Here is an 18,279-nt window from a genome sequence, read left to right as displayed (position 1 = left end):
CACCTGAACACCCTAAACATGCTAAAACAGAGCTATTAATCCTAAAAAATGTCCACGAAAAGTTATTACAGTAACAGATCCAACTCTATCACTTACAACTAACCCAAGACATTCAAAACGGGAGACAGCTGTGAAGAAATGTTTGAAAACCAAAAATAAGGCCAGGTGTAGTGGCTCCCATCTGTAATCCCAGCACTCTGGGAGGCCGAGGCAGGCGGATCACCTGAGGTCAGGAGTTCGAGGCCAGCCTGGTCAACACGGTGAAACCCTCTATTAAAAACACAAAAAAATTAGCTGCGCATGGTGGCGGGCGCCTGTATTTCCAGCTACTCAGGAGGCTGAGGGAGGAGAATCGCTTGAACTCAGGAGGCTAAGGCTGCAGTGTGCCGAGATCACACCACTGCACTCCAGCCTGGGTGACAGAGTGAAACTCCATTTCAAAAAAAAAACAAAAACAAAAATAAGGCTGGGTGCGGTGGCTCACATCTATAATCCCAGCACTTTGGGAGGCCAAGGCGGGCGGATCACAAGGTCAGGAGTTCAAGACCAGCCTGGCCAACATGGTGAAACCCCATCTCTACCAAAAATACAAAAATATAAGTTGGGTGTGGTGGTGGGCGCCTACAATCACAACTACTCAAGAGGCTGAGGCAGGAGAATTGCTTGAACTGGAACTCAGGAGGCAGAGGTTGCAGTGAACCAAGATCACGCCACTGCATTCCACCCTGGGCTACAGAGAGAGACTCTGTCTCAAAAATAAATAAATAAATAAATATAAAAAAAGAAAACTAAAAATAAGAATGCTATTTAATAAGTTATTAAGTATTAAATGTTTCTGAATGTACTTAGGATTATGAAAAAAAGTTAAATTCATGGTTCCCACATGGTAGCTAACCATGACCACTGACATGAGAAACAACTGTTGTTGTCTTTCAGCAATAAGGACCACTAAGGTCCAATAAAGACCACCAAGAAAAATCATCCATTAATTAAAATTCATCAACTTTACTGTTCCATCAAACATCTCAGCCTGATGAAACTTCGGCTCAATTTTAGGAGTAAGTTTAATTCTGTAAATCCTAATAAGACTTTTATCAGCCATATATTATACATCAGATACAATAATAGCCTTTTCATCTAGAACATACCTTTGCCAAAATATTAACTATAGCTAACTAATATATACATCCTAATGGAGCACCTCTAGTTTTTATGTGTCTATGTATGAGACATATTGCAGAAGCTACATATACTCAGAAACCTAGAGTATCAGAGTAATCATATTATTTTCATATATGGAAATAGCATGTATAGACTATGTACTCCTAAGAGGACAAATATTCTGAGCAACTACAGTAATAACAAATCCACTTTCAACTATTTCTTATATTAATACTAATTAATATAATGAATCTGAAGTGGAGTCTCAGTAGAAGATACAGCTTGGATGTGTGTCCCCTCCTAATCTTATGTTGAAATGTGACCTCCAATATTGGAAGTGAGGCCTAGTGAGAGGTATTTGGGACATGGGGGCAGATCCCTTATGAATGATTTGGTGCCCTCCCCTCAGTAATGAGTGAATTCTCATTCTATTAGTTCATGCAAGAGCTGGTTGTTTAAAGGAACCTGGTACCTCCTTCTCTCTTTCTTGCTCCCTCTCTTGCCATGTGACATGCCTTGCTTCCCCTTCACCTTCTGCCATGAGTAAAAGCTTCCTCACCAGAAGCTGAGCAGATGCTGGTATCATTCTTGTAGAGCTTGTACAACCATGAGCCAAATAAACCTCTTTTATTTAAAAATTACCCAGTCATAGGTATTCCTTTATAGCAACACAAAATGGACAAACACAGTAGATAAGTCCATCTGTATATAATTCTTCACTTTTCCCTATTTTTACATGAAACATGATCAAACAGCCCTCAGGATTAACATCAAACATAAATAAAATTCCATTCCACCAGTACACGATCAAAAATCCCTTAATATTTCTTTTCCTAATTACACTACTACTGTATAAGGGAGCTATTACCACAGCTGAGCCTCACACCTTGCTATCTCTGCTGTCACATATGCTAGCAATATGGATGCCTGCTATCTATCTTGTTGAGATGTTTATTTTCAAAATCAAAGTCTCAAATGAGTATATCTGATTGGACAGAACCTAGGTCACATGAATTCCTAGTCATAAAAAAAGCCAGAAAACATAGGTTGTTTTGTTTTCTTTAATCTATCTTGAGAAAGTAGGCTTGACCTTTATCAAATGCAATTCTGACTTTTTACCCATTTAAAAACACTCAAGGATAATTCTAAACTCTTTTAACTTGTTATGTAAGCATTGCCATAATTTCCCATCAACATGTTTTCCAGATTATTCTCCTAATCTATCTCCCATCTACTTCCTACCCCTCTCTTCCTTCCTATCTCCCTTCCTCTATCCTTCCCTCCCTCTCTCCTTCACACACACACACCCCCACACCCTGTTGCTCCGAAACACATCATCATTACTGCCCTTGGTTCCCCTTGGTAATGATCTTCCCTCAGCTCAAATCATAGCTGTGCATAAAGTATTCCCCAACATTTTCCAGAGGAACCATTCACACTTGCCTCAAAATTACATTGTACACAGCACAGCACATGCTTTATACTATACGACATCCATTAGTCTATACATCTCCTTCCAGAATCTCCTATTCACGTTCCCCAGTCTGAGTTAGAAGTTGTTCTTGTGTGCTCCTGAAGCAACTTGAAATTAACTCTAGTTTTGTACTTATCACAATGTATAGTAACTGTCTGTTTCTTATACTAGCCTGTGAATTCCATTAAAGCTGGATGTGTGCTTATTCACCATTATATTCCATGTGCCTTGTACCATTAGGTGCTCAATATATATTTGTTGAATGGCAAGAAGAAAAAATCAAAAATATATGTCCTAGTCTGCCTCACCCAGGAAAACGTTATGTACATGTTAGGCACACTGTAAAAGCTTATGAAATATTTGGGTAAAAAGAAATTACAAGGATAAGTTTACAAGTTTGTCTTCAGACTTTCTAGTGAATGCAGAAAGCAGCAATTAGACTCACTACATTACTGAAAAAGCCCTCCTGCCAATACTATAGTCCTGCTACCATACTGGGATGAAATCGTGTGGATACTTGCCTATCTTCATCTATGGCCTTTATTTTCAGGAGCAGCACATGATCTCTTACAAAAATTCAATGCAGGTTTGTGAAACTTGGGAACGTGTCTTACCTCCGGTTTTACAAACCATTTGCCTGCATTCAGAGTCGACAGGAAATCCCAACGGAAGGTGGCAGGGTTCTTGAAGGCAGATTCTGGCTGAACTTCCCAGATATTGGTTGTTCTTCTCAGGTCAAAGTCATGCATGAGGAAAGGCACACGATCGTAACTGAGGCAGAGGTAGAAAAGAAGGGCAGGGGTAGACAGGCTGAATTTAGCTACCTTGGTAGACAGGCTCCCCAGAAAGTCCTTCAAGGTCACAGGTGTCACTAGGGCTCCTTACTCTCTCTCAAATCTTAGAAAAGGGCTACATATCAGTCACTTACACTTTGATGTCAATATTTTTTCTGCTTTAGGGATCAATCTTTCATGATATATAATCACATTAGTGGGTGAAAGAATAGCTTCTCTATTCAGGGGCTTTCTGGCATTAGGAAAACAGCAGGCACAACAGTGGCCTAAAAATAAAGTGAATGGAGGTAGGGATGATGCAAGGTCCTCAGGTTCCAGGACCATACTAAGCAGGCGTCCACACAGTTTTCCTGTATTATTCTGATCCTTTCCCAGCTAGACACTGCACTGAGTATTTCTTTTTGTTTGTTTGGTTTTTGTTTTTGTTTTTTTGAGACAGTCTTGCTCTGTCACCCAGACTGGAGTGCAGTGGCACGATCTCGGCTCACCACAACCTCCGCCTCCTGGGTTCAAGTGATTCTCCTGCCTCAGCTTCCCAAGCAGCTGAGACTACAGGTGTGCACCACCATGCCTGGCTTATTTTTGTATTTTTTAGTAGAGACAGGATTTTGTCATGTTGGCCAGGCTGGTCTCAAACTCCTGGCCTCAAGTGATCTGCCCACCTCAGCCTCCCAAAGTGCTGGGATTACAGGCGTGAGCCTCCGTGCACAGCCCACACTGAGTATTTCTGGTCCTAGACTCTTCACATCAGACGGAGCATAAGGTAAGTTCCTTATTCTTCTATCTGCAATTTGCTTTGGAGAATCTCTGATTTTATGAAACTATCTCTCCCTTTCTCATTAAAATATCTATGAAGAGAACATCTATAATGAGGAAGATAAGGCTTGGAACTTACTCTCCTGCCATAAACAACTAGAAAACTGGACAAAATAAAGGAAATAACTATTTTCAGTTAACGGACAAAAGGATGCACAATATTACTACGATCTCTGAGAAAAGGCAAAAACAAAAAATGACAAAAGCAATTCCATCACCCAGGTTTCTTTCCTGCAGGTGAATAGTGAATTCCAGTACAGGGCAGGGGAACCTAAAAGTGACCTAACTGTCTTGCTGAAATGAGAAGAAAGAGATTAGAGTAAGTGGGGAGCCAAGACAGCTAGAATTTGTGGGCTAGAGTCCCACAAAGGATAGAGTTATGCAAAAACAAAGGCACAGTTCCAAGAAAATATGCAAAAGTCCATAAGTATATGGCTAAATATCAATCTGTACGTGTACAGAGTAAAACTATGAAGCTTGGCAAGAACAACTTCTAAGAAAAGAAAATATTACCAGACAGTTCTAAGACAATCGGAGCTTGCACGGGGTATGAATCATTCAAGTTCCATCCAGCAAGAGAGGAGAGTCCTCAGTAATTACAAAGGCATTCTTTAGAGACTCCACAAGATCACACCTTAGAAAAGGGGACAATTGGCTGGGCGCAGTGGCTCATGCCTGTAATCCCAACACTGTGGCGGGCAGATCACAAGGTCAAGAGATCAAGATCATCCTGGCCGACATGGTGAAACCCCATCTCTACTAAAAACACAAAAATTAGCCAGGCGTGGTGGTACACGCCTGTAGTTCCAGCTACTTGAGAGGCTGAGGCAGGAGAATCGCTTGAACCTAGGAGTCGGAGGTTGTGGTTAGACAAGATCGCGCCATTGGACTCCAGCCTGGGCAACAAGAGTGAAATTCTGTCTCAGGAAAAAAAAAAAAAGGGCAGGGAGGGCGGTAATTTAGAACTAAAATGGCTTTAGAGCCACTTTAGATCCTCTAAAAAAGAGCTTAAAAACAAGCCTCCAAAGAAAAGACCAAACTAGTCTGGAAGTAACAACTATCTGCTAGAAAACGACCAACCTTAAAGGATACAAGATATAGCACCCAACAATGTAAAACTACAAGTCCAGCATGTAATCAAAACTTACTAGAGACATAAACAAGCAGGAAAATGTGACCATATGGAAGAGGAATTACTCAACAGGGACAAACTCAAAAGTGAAAGAGATGACAGAATTCATAGACAAGGGTGTTAAACAGTGTAGAACAAAATTATAAAGATGTAAACAAGGTATGTAAAGGAAAACATGAACATAATGAAGATATACAAACAAGGTATAAAAAATGGAAATTTAGAGATAAAATATAATAACTGAAATGAAAATTTCACTACATGAAATTTAAAACAGATCAGATATTGCAGATCATGCAAAGAACAATGAATTTAAAGATGTAGCATTAGCTGGGTGCGGTGGCTCATGCCTGTAATCCCAGCACTTTGGGAGGCCAAGGCAGGTGGATCACCTGAGGTCGCGAGTTCAAGACCAGCCTGACCAACATGGAGAAACCCTGTCTCTACTAAAAATACAAACTTAGCCGGGGTGGTGGTGCATGCCTGTAATCCCAGCTACTCGGGAGGCTGAGGCAGGAGAATCACTTGAACCCGGGAGGCGGAGGCTGCGGTGAGCCCAGATTGCACCATTGCACTCCAGCCTTGGAAAAAAAAAAAAAAGGGTGAAACTCTGTCTCAAAAAATAAATAAATAAATAAATAAATAAAAATAGGCTGGGCGCGGTGGCTCAAGCCTGTAATCCCAGCACTTTGGGAGGCCGAGACGGGCGGATCACGAGGTCAGGGGATCAAGACCATCCTCACTAACACGGTGAAACCCCATCTCTACTAAAAAAATACAAAAAACTAGCCGAGCGAGGTGGTGGGCGCCTGCAGTCCCAGCTACTCAGGAGGCTGAGGCGGGAGAATGGCATAAACCCGGGAGGTGGAGCTTGCAGTGAGCCGAGATCGCGCCACTGCACTCCAGCCTGGGCGACAGAGCGAGACGCCGTCTCAAAAAAAAATAAAAATAAAAAAATAAAATAAAGATGTAGCATTAGAATCTATCCAAATGGAAGCATAGAAAGAAGACTGAAACAAAAAAGAATGGGGCATCAGTGACCTGTAAGGTGTAAATGGAGTCCTAAAAAAGAAGGGAGGTGCAGAAAAAGACATTTCAAAAAGTAAAACTAAAAATTTTTTCAAAATTTGATGAAGATTTGAACTGAATGCTGAATTCTTTCCTGGCTAAAAGTCTCCAAACTAATGTCTTCAAATTCTCTTCCCATTTTTCTCACTTAGACTCAATGAAATTGCTACTATCTTTTTCCTGAAAGCATATCCAGGATGGTCTTGATCTCTTGACCTTGTGATACATAAACTACAGGCAAGAAAAATCTGTCAGATTGCCACTGCCTGCTTCCACATTAACTGAACATGCTTTGAGCCTAACATCCTTTTTTTTTTTTTTTTTAACAGAATCTTACTCTGTCACCCAGGCTGGAATGTAGTGGTGCCATCTCAGTTCACTGCAACCTCCACCTCCTGGGTTCAAGTGATTCTCCTGCCTCAGCCTCCCGAGTAGCTGGGATTACAGGTGCCCACCACCACACCCGGCTAATTTTTGTATTTTTAGTAGAGACGGGTTTCACTATGTTGGCCAGGCTGGTCTCAAACTCCTGACCTCAGGTGATCTCCCTGCCTCGGCCTCCCAAAGTGCTGGGATTACAGGCTTGAGCCACCACGCCGGGCCAAATCTAACATCTGACACCTCAACTGACTGCCCTCCAGACTAAGGAAACTGGTTTATAGATTTCTCCAAACATTACATTTGTTTTTCTTCCATTTGAAAGCTCATTTGCAATACTAACTCCTGAAATGAGACATAGCTGTTTAATGGGACTGGGCTATTCCCAGAAATAGAAGACTAGTTTACGAGGATCCTTTGCCACTCAGCTATTAACTCAGTTTTCCCACCAAGTCAACTTTTAGTATGTGAAACCTCTAGGGAAGCTTCAGATGGGGATGTTGGAGCTCAGAAACCTACACCAAAAATGTGGTATGCTGACATGCTGAAATAAAGAAGGCTGTTAGGCATAATGGTTTAAGCTCTTTGGCCCAGGTAGTTCTGAATAATTAAATTGTATTAGATTTCCTTTTGGCAAAACAAGTGGGTATCTGTGCAATAGCTAATACCACTTGTTGTGAATAGAAAAAATTTCCAAATAAGCTAAATGGTTATAAGAAGTGTGTACCACAGATCCCCTTAAATGATCTCTTTAGCTGGCTTCCTAAGGGAATAGGAAACTGGTTTTAGTTTGCCTTACAAACTCTTATTATTGTCATCTTGTTCTTCTTTCTATTCACAACAGACAACAGGGACTAGTAACAAAAGAACTGATACTTCCGTCATGCAGAATCAGAACCCTATACCTGGCATTCAAGAACATTTACAGGCTACTACAAAGCAGTTTCATTACTCAAATCCTAATTATGGTCCCCCTGACCCCTGTCAGCAGGAATCAGCCAAAGCAGTCATGGCCCAATTCCTCCTTAATGATCACACTTCAGGATTGAGAGATAAAGAAGGGGGTACTGAAGCCATCCTCACAGGGTTAACAAGAATTCTGGACAGAAACATAGCTATAATTAAGTACTAATCAGGCTTCACTTTGAACCACTTCCTTGTAATGGAAAGTCATTTGACATTGACCATTCACATCCCCAATGTTTCTATAGATAGGATTTCTGACATTAGAATCACAAGGCTTTTGTTTAAGAATTGCTTAAGATGTTTTTCAGATCCCATACTCTGGTAAAACAGTTGATGTGAACCAGTTTGAAGACCCCCACAGAGGAACAGAATCAACATGAGAATATAGTTTCTTCATCTCCCTGTCCCTTGACTTCACCCTGTACTCTTTGACCAATCAACAATCTCCACACTCCAGCCAACCCTAAAACCATTAAAAACTCTAGCCCCGAACTCCTTAGGGAGATGGATTTGAGGTTTCCTCCTATTTCCTCATTTGGTGACTCTGTCACTAAACCTCTTTCTGCTGCAAAAAAAAAAAAAAAAAAGTAGCTGGGGCCTGGGGTGGGCATATGTGGAGGGGAATACAGATAAGCATCCAGAAGATTTCTCATCAAAACATAAGACAGAAAACTATGAAATAACATATTTTTACATGCTTGAAGAAAACTACTGTCAACTTGGAATTATATATACAGCAAAAATATTCTTCAAAAATGAAGGGAAAATTAAAATATTTCATACAAACAGAGACACTAATTCATTTCCAGCATATCTTTACTGTAAAAAAGATTAAAATAATTATTAAACAAAAAGGAAATTGATACAATTTGAAACTTGGATCTACACAAAAGAATAAATAGTGCCAGAAATGATAAATACATGAGTAAATACAGAAACTTTTTCTCATTTTTTAAAAACAGAATTAACTGTTTAAAGCAAAAAGTAATAGCAGTGTATAATGAGGTTCATGATAGCACCAGGTCATACTATGAGAGACATGAAATGTTAATGTACTGATAAAAGACACTGTTAGTGTACTGACAAAATAGCTTTACATATAAATATATAATACTCAAAGGAAGAAATAACTTAAAGATCATATTGTAAACTCTAGTACAACCACTGGGAAAAAAAAAAGGTATAGCTAATAATCCAATAGTAGAGATAAAGTTCTAAAAAATGCTCCATTAGTCCAAAAGGAGGGAGAAAGGAGAAAACAAACAACAAAATGATAGTGCACTTGCTATGGGTCTAAAATTTAAAGGGGTGCCAAAAACTAGTAAGATAAATACTATCTTAATACAATATTTTAAAAAACAAAACCAATGCAAAAACCCACTATAAACAAAATATTAAATTTTAAATGAAGATAAGATAGTATTACTGATTTTTCCTTTTGCCTCAGGTTCTCATATGGCTTGGCATGACACATCTTCATTAAAATTTTTGACATTTTGTTCATCATGAATGCTAAAGGGTAGGCAATACCAACGGAAACTAGTTATCACACACATACTTGTTACATGTGACATTTACATTTATTTCCCTTAAAAAGTTAGGTGGAGACCGCGTTAGCAGAGAGGGAGTAAGAGCAGTAGGCACAAACAAGTTTATTGGGATCTTTCAATCTCTCTAACTCAGCTTCCATAGACTTCCAGTGACTGTTGTCAAGATTTCTCCTACTGGTCCACATGAGGAGGTCAGCATTTCTTCAGGATCTGTGTTTCTGCAATCCCCAGAAAACTCAATTCAGTGTTCTCCAGAGAGGTGTATGGCTGGCTGGGCTTTTATGCTAAAAATTTTATTAGAGGACTGGGAATAATAGCAGCCAAAAATTTTGCATAGATCTTCTCAGAATCTCCCAAAGCTTTCTCTCAGCTGCAAATAACTTGTTTACATTACTTGCTCTTTAGGTTTAAAAAATATCTCTGCCTTTTCAAATGTTTCTCAAAATTATGTTCAAATGAAGGTTTCATATAAACCTGTTTCACATTTAAGGGCAACATAGCTGCAATTTTATAAAGTGGGATGAGCACTATCAAATTCACTTTGGGGTGAACTTGGGGTAGGGATCAGACATCCTTTACAACTATTTTATCACATATCTCAAAAATTGCAACATTAAAGGCAAGAAGGGAAGGAGGAGCCAGCAAAAGAAGTCACATAGGAAACAGCCAGGTAGGAAGAAAATCAGGAGAGTATGGTATTCTAATAGCCAAATGAAGAAAGTTTCAAAAATGAAGGACTACTCAAATGCTGAGAGGTTAAGATGAAAACTGAAAATTTACTATGATGTTTAGGAAGTCTGAGGTCCCTGATAACTTAGTAAGAGCTCTGAGAAGTGGTGTAGAAGAAGCCTGATTGGGATAGGCTCAAAAAGGATTAAAAGTTATCCAAAACAAAGGGGAGGATTGAGAGAAGGCAAAGAAAGGCAATGTTGGGGTTCATGACACTCACCCTAAAATATGACTGCAGGAGACCAGAATATGACACCCCAACATATACCTCTTTGGCATATTGATTATTTTGAGCTGGTTATTTTGAGAAACTGCAGACACAGGAGAAGCTCTGAAAAGTTGCCCTTTTGTAAAGGAAATTTGTATTTATAAAGGAAATATTCATTAGTAAAAGGATCTGTAGCAGTAAGAGAGCTGCTCTGAAATCATTTTATAATCAAGAGACTTACATCTGTATAATAAAACAACCTTTATTCACCACACATTTTCTTCCCTCTTCTTCCCACAATTTGTCACTGCCCCCATACAAGCCCTTCTTCCTTTCTATAGCTCAGGAAACTATACAAGCCTCAATCATCTGGCCTTTTCCTTAAATCTCAAATTTCTGTGGGACTCCCATGTGTACATACGTAATTAAAATTATTTTTCTCCTGTTAATCTGTCTTACATCAATTTAATTTGTAGACCAGCCAAAGAACCCCGAAGGGTGAGACTAACAAAAATGTTTGATCCTCTACAACAGTACAGATCACTTTTTGGAGGAATGTTGCTTAAAAGAAAGTGAAGACATGGGGCATAAACTGGAGCAGGATATAGGGCCTAGTAGTTTTAAGATGTCAGAATGGATCATCTTCGGATTTTAGAATCATTTTGTCTATATCTTTTTTTTAAGAAAGCTGACGAGATTCTTTTCTTTACATTCTATTTTGAGAGGATTGTAGATTCACATGTGTTTGTAAGAAATAATACAGAGAGATCCTATACACCCTTAGCCCATTTCCCCCAACAGTAACATCTTGCATAACTATACTATACTATCACAACAAGGAAACTGACATTGATAAAATCTATGACCTCATTCAGATTTCATTCATTTTACATGAACTTATTTGTATATTTAGTTCTATGTTAATTTTATCACACATGAAGACATATCACCACCACCACAGTAAAGATACAGAATGGTAAATATACAAGAAGAGTTTTGTGTTACCTTTTAAAGTGGGAGCCACCTCTCTCCCTCCTTCACCCCTGGAAACCACTGATTTTTCTCCATCACTCTAAGGTCGTCATCTGAATGTGATATTCAAATGGAATCATACAGTATATAACCTTTTGAGAATGGCTTTATTCACTCAACGTAATTCCCATGAGGTCCATCCAAACAGCAGCATGTTTCAATAGTTCATTCATTTTTACTGCTGGGTAATATTCCACAGTATGGATGAACACAGTTTAATCATTAAACCTCTTAAAGGACATTTGGGTTGTTTCTAGATTTGGGCTATTACAAATAAAACAGCTATGAAAATTAATGTAAAGTTTTTTTCTATATGAACATTAAGTCTTCTTTTCTCTGGAATAAATGCCCAGGAGTGCAATTTCTGGGGTGTATGGTAAGTATATATAGTAATGTGCCACATAATGACATTTCAGTCAACAACGGACCCCATATATGACAGTGGCCCCATAAGATTATAATGGAGCTGAAAATTTCCTATCACCTAGTGACTCTGTAGCCATAATATTGTAGCACAATACCTTACTTGTATGTTTATGGTGATACTTATGTAAACCAACCTGTATAGCCAATCACATAAAAGTATAGCACATACAACTACAGACAGTACATAATACCTGATGATGACAATAAACAACTGTTACTGGTTTATATATTTACTACACTACACTTTTTTAAAATTTAGAGTATATACATTCTATTATATATAAAAAAATTAAATGTAAAACAGCCTCGGGCTGTCCTTCAGGAGGTATTTGAGAAAGCATTGTTTCCATAGGAGATGACTGCTCCATGCATGTTATCATCCCTGCAGACACTGCAGTGGGAGAAGATGTGAAGGTGGAAGACAGTGATATTAATGATCCCGACCCTGTGTAAGCCTAGGCTAATGTGTGTGCTTGTGTCTTCATTTCTAACAAAAAAGTTAAAAAAAAAATTAAAATAGAAAACAGCTTAGAGAATAAGGTTATAAAGAAAAAACGTTTTTTGTACAGCTGTACAATGCGTTTGTGCTTACACTAAGTGTTATCACAAAAGAGTCAAAAAGTTACAATAAACTGGGGTTTATTATTGAAATTTTTTTTATGAATTTAGTGCAGTCTAAGTGTACAGTGTTTATAGTCTTCAGTGGTACACATAATGTCCTAGGCCTTCACATTCACTCATCACTCACTCACTGACTCACCCAGAGCAACTTCCAGTCCTGCAGGCTCCATTCATGGTAATTGCCCTATACAGGTGCACAATGTTTTATCTTTTATATTGTTATTTTTATCATACTTTTTCTATGTTTGGATATGTTTAGATACACAAATACCTGCCATTGTTCTACAATTGCCTACAATATTCAGTACAGTAACATGCTGTACAGGTTTGGAGCCGAAGAGTAACAGGTCATACCATACAGCCCAGGTGTGCAGTAGGCTATGCCATCTAGGTTTGTATAAGTTCACTCTATGATGTTCACACAATGACAAAATTGCCTAACAACGCATTTCTTAGAACATATCCTCATAATTAAGTGAGATAGGACTGCATTTAGTTTTATAAATAACTGCCAAACTTACTTGGAATGGCTATACAATTTTATGTTTCCACCAGGAACATATGAGTGATTCAATTTGTCTGCTAGCATTTACTGTTCTGACTATTTTTTAATTTAGCCATTCCGATAGGTGAATAGTGTTAGTTTTAATATGCATTTTCCTAAAGGCTAATGCAGTTGAACATCTTCTCAATACTTATTTGCTATCTGTATATTCTCTTCAGTGACATATCTACACATGTATTTCACCCATTTTCTAATTGGATTGTTTGGTTTGTTTTTGTTTTCATTTTACTGTTGAGTTTTGGAAATTTATATATCCTAGACACAAGTCTTTTGCCAGATATATGTTTTACAAATATTGTCTCCCAGTCTGACACTGGTCTTTTCATTCTTCTCATATGGTCTTGGACACAGCAAAAGCTTCTCAGAATGAATTCCCTGGAATTTTCTCCTTCCCCCATCTCTGCTTGGTTCGAGGCTCAACCCAAACACAACTTTGAGCATAAAGATTTCTTTTCTTTTTTTTTTTTCCACACAATAGGAAGTGACCTGTTCCTCCACTGAAGTTCCATTACACTTATTTTTCTCTGGATGGCTCTTGTCACAAATGGCCTTATTCTGTAGTTATCTGTAAACATTCCATGTCTCCTTCACTAGCTGGAACATCTTTTAGGTATGACTATATCTTACTCATTTGCATCTCCCAAGCACTCATAAGAAGGCCTGGAATATAGCAAATGCTCAGGGAATGTTAAATAAATTGCTAAGGTAGTACATAGAGTGAAGTGGTAAGCACAGTTGCAATGGTACCATATTTGAATCATGTGTGAAGACTATTATCGAGTGTGTCTGATTTGTAACCCTGTCACTGAAAACATGGAGGTGCAGAGGTGTGGTTTGTGAGATGTGGTTCATCTGTGTAGTACCTGCATATATGCCATATGAACACAGGAACAACTCCCTAGGGCTTGCTGTCTCTACACCTCAGGCCAGGCTGGTTCTCTTGCATGGCAATGAACTTATCCCCTCCTCCCCCAACCCCAGCTCCCTGCTTTCTTACCTTAAGTGTACGTCAGTCTCCAATCCATGGGCTCCATGTTCAACAGCTTTCTCAAAGGACATCATGGTATTCTCAGGCCCCAACTGTAGAAGAAAAGGACATCAGGCCCTAAGCCTTAGAGTCTCTTCTCCCAGCATTCCTTTTAATGGTAGGGGTAGGACCCAGTAGGATTTTGGGTAGAAGAGTCTGGTTCCCTCAGATCTCCTTTCAAAACCTGTATACCCTCTATCCAAGCTGATTCTGGGACTCTGCTCATCTGAGGCAATGTCACTGGGCACAGTAAAGAGAAATGGACTGGGAGTTAGGCGGCCTGGATTCAAGTCCAACCTCCACAATGAACTCTTTATTCTTGCCATCTTAATGCAATCACTTTTTCTCTCCAGGGGCTCCTATGGTTCTCAGTTTTCTTCTCTTGACCACATATCCCATACATACTTATTTTCATCCATGTTCTTCATGCTCAGACCTACCATGGGTGCACCTCTATGTCCAAAGAGGGTTGGCTTGGGCCCCAAATTCTCCTTCTCCTGAATGCAGGGAGAATAAATCCCTAGTGGCATCAAACAGAGACTTAAAAGGATAAGAAGAAAGGGTAATCCAACAGCCACTTGTAGACCTGAAAAATTTGGAAGGAAGGGGAAGCAGGGGAAAAAAGATAAAGAGGGCTGGAAAATCATCCCAAGCAAAGCAGCAGTCTGAGTAAACCCACAGTCCATGGGTTTCATTGACTGTGTACTGGCTAATTTACTTCCTATTTCTGTGACATTTCCACATACTTCCAGGGATTTGGATATAAAAGTATAGAACTGTACAATTATAGGGCATTATTATTAATGCTACTACTGGAACTGGAAATTTACAGAGGACTCAATTGTACAGGGTTCAGATGGGGAAGGAAAGGAAGGAGAAGCGATGTTAAGGAGCAGCTTCTCAGGAGGATGAGGAGCTTGGCTGATTCTAAGAAAGCCCCAGAGACTGTAAAGATCATCCCAAAACATCTGTATATTTAAGGCAGTACAGCATAGTGGAAAGGGCACTAATTGGCAGAAATCTGGGTTTAAAGCCAAGTTCTGCTACTTCCTGATTGTGTGACTAAGGACAACTTACTTAATCTCTCTGAATCTTCATTTTCTTCTGTAAAATGGGGCTGTCCCGCTGCTTATATCAACCTTACAAAGTTGTTATGACAGTGTTGACTCATAACACTCTATAAATATTTGCTTCCCTCTTTCCCTCCCTCCCTCCTTCCCTCTCTCTCTCTCGTGCATACACACACATTCACATACAGAGCCTGTACACAATGCCTGCGATAACCAGCCATTCCCCAAGACTTACTATTTTAGACCTCTGAGAATTTTACCCATTTGTACATTTTCAAGTTGCCACCTATGCTTCAGTGACTTTCAAATCTCAGTCTCCAGCTCTAACCTCTTAACCTTGCGATTACATTACATTTCTTGAGCCTTTTTTTCTCAGAATGTGTCATCCTGTATCTTCTCATTCTAACTAAAATTTAGAAAGTGAAAAAGAAGAGTTGATTATTGTCCCCTTTAAGCCCTTTCCCCAGAAATACTTCCTAAAATTTACCCTCCACACACAAGCATACATATATAAACACACAATGGCAGCACCATCTATGCAGTCTTTCTCTTGCCTGCATACCCCCACAGGTCAGAAAGGGTAATTTTACCCTTATTTAAAAAAGAGTAAAAATGAAAACCAGAGAGAAGAATGTCCTATTGGTTTATCCGTAGAGTGGTGAAAGACAATTCCATTCTCCAAACAGTTTAGTATACAGATCCAGTTCTTTTGATTCCATTACATTGGGGCAAAGAATGAAGAGGAAACCAGTGACAGAGACAGACATTTGCTGTAAGACGACTTACAGACTTCTGCTGTAAGTCCTCAGGTATGACATGATCTCACAGGGGACTGCTCTGAGTTACTTGAATGTAAGCAGAAATCTCTGGACCTAGTATGAGTTGAAACTACTAATATTTGCCAGGCGCGGTGGCTCACGCCTGTAATCCCAGCACTTTGGGAGGCCGAGGTGGGTGGATCATGAGGTCAAGAGATTGAGACCATCCTGGCCAACATGGTGAAACCCCGTCTCTACTAAAAATACAACCAGGAGTGGTGGTGCACACCTGTAATCCCAACTACTTGGGAGGCTGAGGCAGGAGAATCTCTTGAACCCGGGAGGTGGAGGTTGTAGTGAGCCAAGATTGTGCCACTGCACTCCAGCATGGCGACAGAGCAAGACTCTGTCTCAAAAAAAAAAAAAAAAAAGGAAAGAAAGAAAAAAAAGAAAAACTACTAATATTTGAAAATAAATGCAAAGAACTGTGACTTGTACCAGCACTTTGCTCAAGTAAAATTAAAACAGCCTCTACTGCGTCACCTGCCATCCATCTTCAGACAGTCAATGTATAACAATGTAAAGATCTTATTTTTCAAAAAAAAAGAATCCCTCTTTAGAAGTTCTGTTTGGCCACAGAAATACTATGACAGGCCATTGGCCACCGTGACAGGGTAGTGAGTGAGAGCACAGGAGTGTGCCTGAGTAGCAAGCTAAATGAATTGCAACAAGGCATAGGGGCGGCTAGTTCCCAAGCTTCTGTTTTCCTAAGTGGAGTATGCAAGCTAAAGCCAGAGCTGAAGAAATAGGCAGGGTTCTGCCCTATGTGACATACCTTCTCTTTCCAAACGTGCCACGTAGATGGCCACAGGCCAGAAAAGGATAACCATCACAGTTATGCTGACCAGGTGCACATAGGGAGCAAAGATCTGTGAGAAAGCCAAAAGTCAGGCGGGATACATCTAGACAGCTAGTGCTGGAGCTATAGGATGATTCTTACCTGCAGAGACAGCCCAGCTACCAGCCATCTTTCTTTCCAGAATTTGCATATAATGAGTATTAAAATGACACACGGAAGAATCACTAGCAGAATCAGGATCTAGGGAAACAGGAAAAAAAATCTCCTGACCTGAAGCACTAGGCTTGGATCAGAACTGTCCTTAGGAATTGTATGTGTGTCTTCACAATGTCAGGGACCTTATCTGCTTTCTCATTCTTTTAATCTCACCATCCTGCAAATCCCCAGTATTAGATGGAACCAATCATTCACCTTCTTTGCTTCTAATCTTTGCTGTACAGCATGACTAGAAAAAATTACACCACCAATTTACCATTACTAATTTACTATCTCCAGACTCAGCTGGGTCCTAACATTGCTTGGTATCTCTTACTCAGATTCAACAGTTGCCATTAAAGTCTTCGCTATTTCATTAGACTTCAATTGTATACTCAATACAATTATAAGTAAATAATACTCTGTAATTGCCTTTTTGATGTCTGTTTTCCCCAACAGACTATAAGCTTCATGAAGTCAAGGATAATATTGGTATTGTTTATGATTACATCCTCAGTGTCCTGCAGAATGTCTGGCACATAGTAAGCGTCCAATAAGTATTTGTTAAACAGATGAAAAAATCTGCCTGCCAGAACGCTGTATACTTCATAGAGAAAAAACGTTGAGACCAAGAAGACCTAACTTTCCTAACTTCCTCCCTTTCAAATGTATAGTTTTCCTACATCTGTGCTGCCCTCTAGACAGTATTTAGTTCTCTCCTTTCCATAATCTCTACATCTAAAATAATTAAATCCATAATTAAGTCTCTCACAAAACAACCCTTTGCTGACGTCAATGATAAATTCTACCAAACATTTAAGGAAGAAATATTTCCAATCTTTAACAAACTCTTTCAGATAATAGAAAAAGAGAGAATACTTTATAATATGAGTGCAACAAAACATTAGACCTAAATTTAACAAGGACATTATTAAAAGAACAGAAAACACATACATAGATGAAAAAATTTTAAACAACCTATTAGGAAAAACTAAATGCATCACAACACAAAAGTTGAATTGCCAGACTCATAAGAATCGCAGATCTTACCCAACACCAAACTTCACTATGGATTTAAAGGATACAGGCAATCACAGGGAACAGATAAAAGACTTTCCAGTGGTTGGCTGGGAGCGGCGGCTCACACCTATGATCCCAGCCCTTTGGGAGGCTGAGGCAGGTGGATCACCTGAGGCCAGGAGTTCGAGATAAGCGTGGCCAATACGGTAAAACCCCATCTCTACCAAAAAATACAAAAATTAGCCAGGTGTGGTTGCGCACAACTGTAGTTCCATCTACTTGGGAGGCTGAGGTGGGAGAATCACTTGAATCCGGAAGGCAGAGGTTGCAGTGAGCTGAGATCGCGCCACTCTGCACTCCAGCCTGGACAACAGAGTGAGACTCTGCCAAAAAAAAAAAAAAAAGAAAAGAAAAAGCCGGGGCGCGGTGG

At 39.5% G+C, this 18,279-nt stretch overlaps 1 protein-coding gene across 1 annotated transcript in view; it reads right to left on the bottom strand.

Moving 5' to 3' along the window:
• GDPD4 (glycerophosphodiester phosphodiesterase domain containing 4) overlaps positions 1–18,279 on the bottom strand; it is a 69,422-nt gene that overhangs the window by 36,845 nt on the left and 14,298 nt on the right. Inside the window, exons 5-10 of the mRNA XM_011989736.1 lie at positions 16,776–16,874; positions 16,611–16,704; positions 15,346–15,423; positions 14,388–14,533; positions 13,918–14,000; positions 3,250–3,406 (exon numbers count right to left, since the gene is read on the bottom strand). Coding sequence (XP_011845126.1) covers positions 3,250–3,406; positions 13,918–14,000; positions 14,388–14,533; positions 15,346–15,423; positions 16,611–16,704; positions 16,776–16,874 — 657 coding nt within the window. The remainder of the gene's footprint in view (positions 1–3,249; positions 3,407–13,917; positions 14,001–14,387; positions 14,534–15,345; positions 15,424–16,610; positions 16,705–16,775; positions 16,875–18,279) is intronic.

The sequence above is a fragment of the Mandrillus leucophaeus genome, unplaced genomic scaffold, assembly GCF_000951045.1.
Source record: "Mandrillus leucophaeus isolate KB7577 unplaced genomic scaffold, Mleu.le_1.0 Scaffold360, whole genome shotgun sequence".
Taxonomy (NCBI): domain Eukaryota; kingdom Metazoa; phylum Chordata; class Mammalia; order Primates; family Cercopithecidae; genus Mandrillus; species Mandrillus leucophaeus.
The sequence above is the reverse complement of the archived record's forward strand: the minus strand, read 5'-3'. Positions and strand labels throughout refer to the sequence as shown.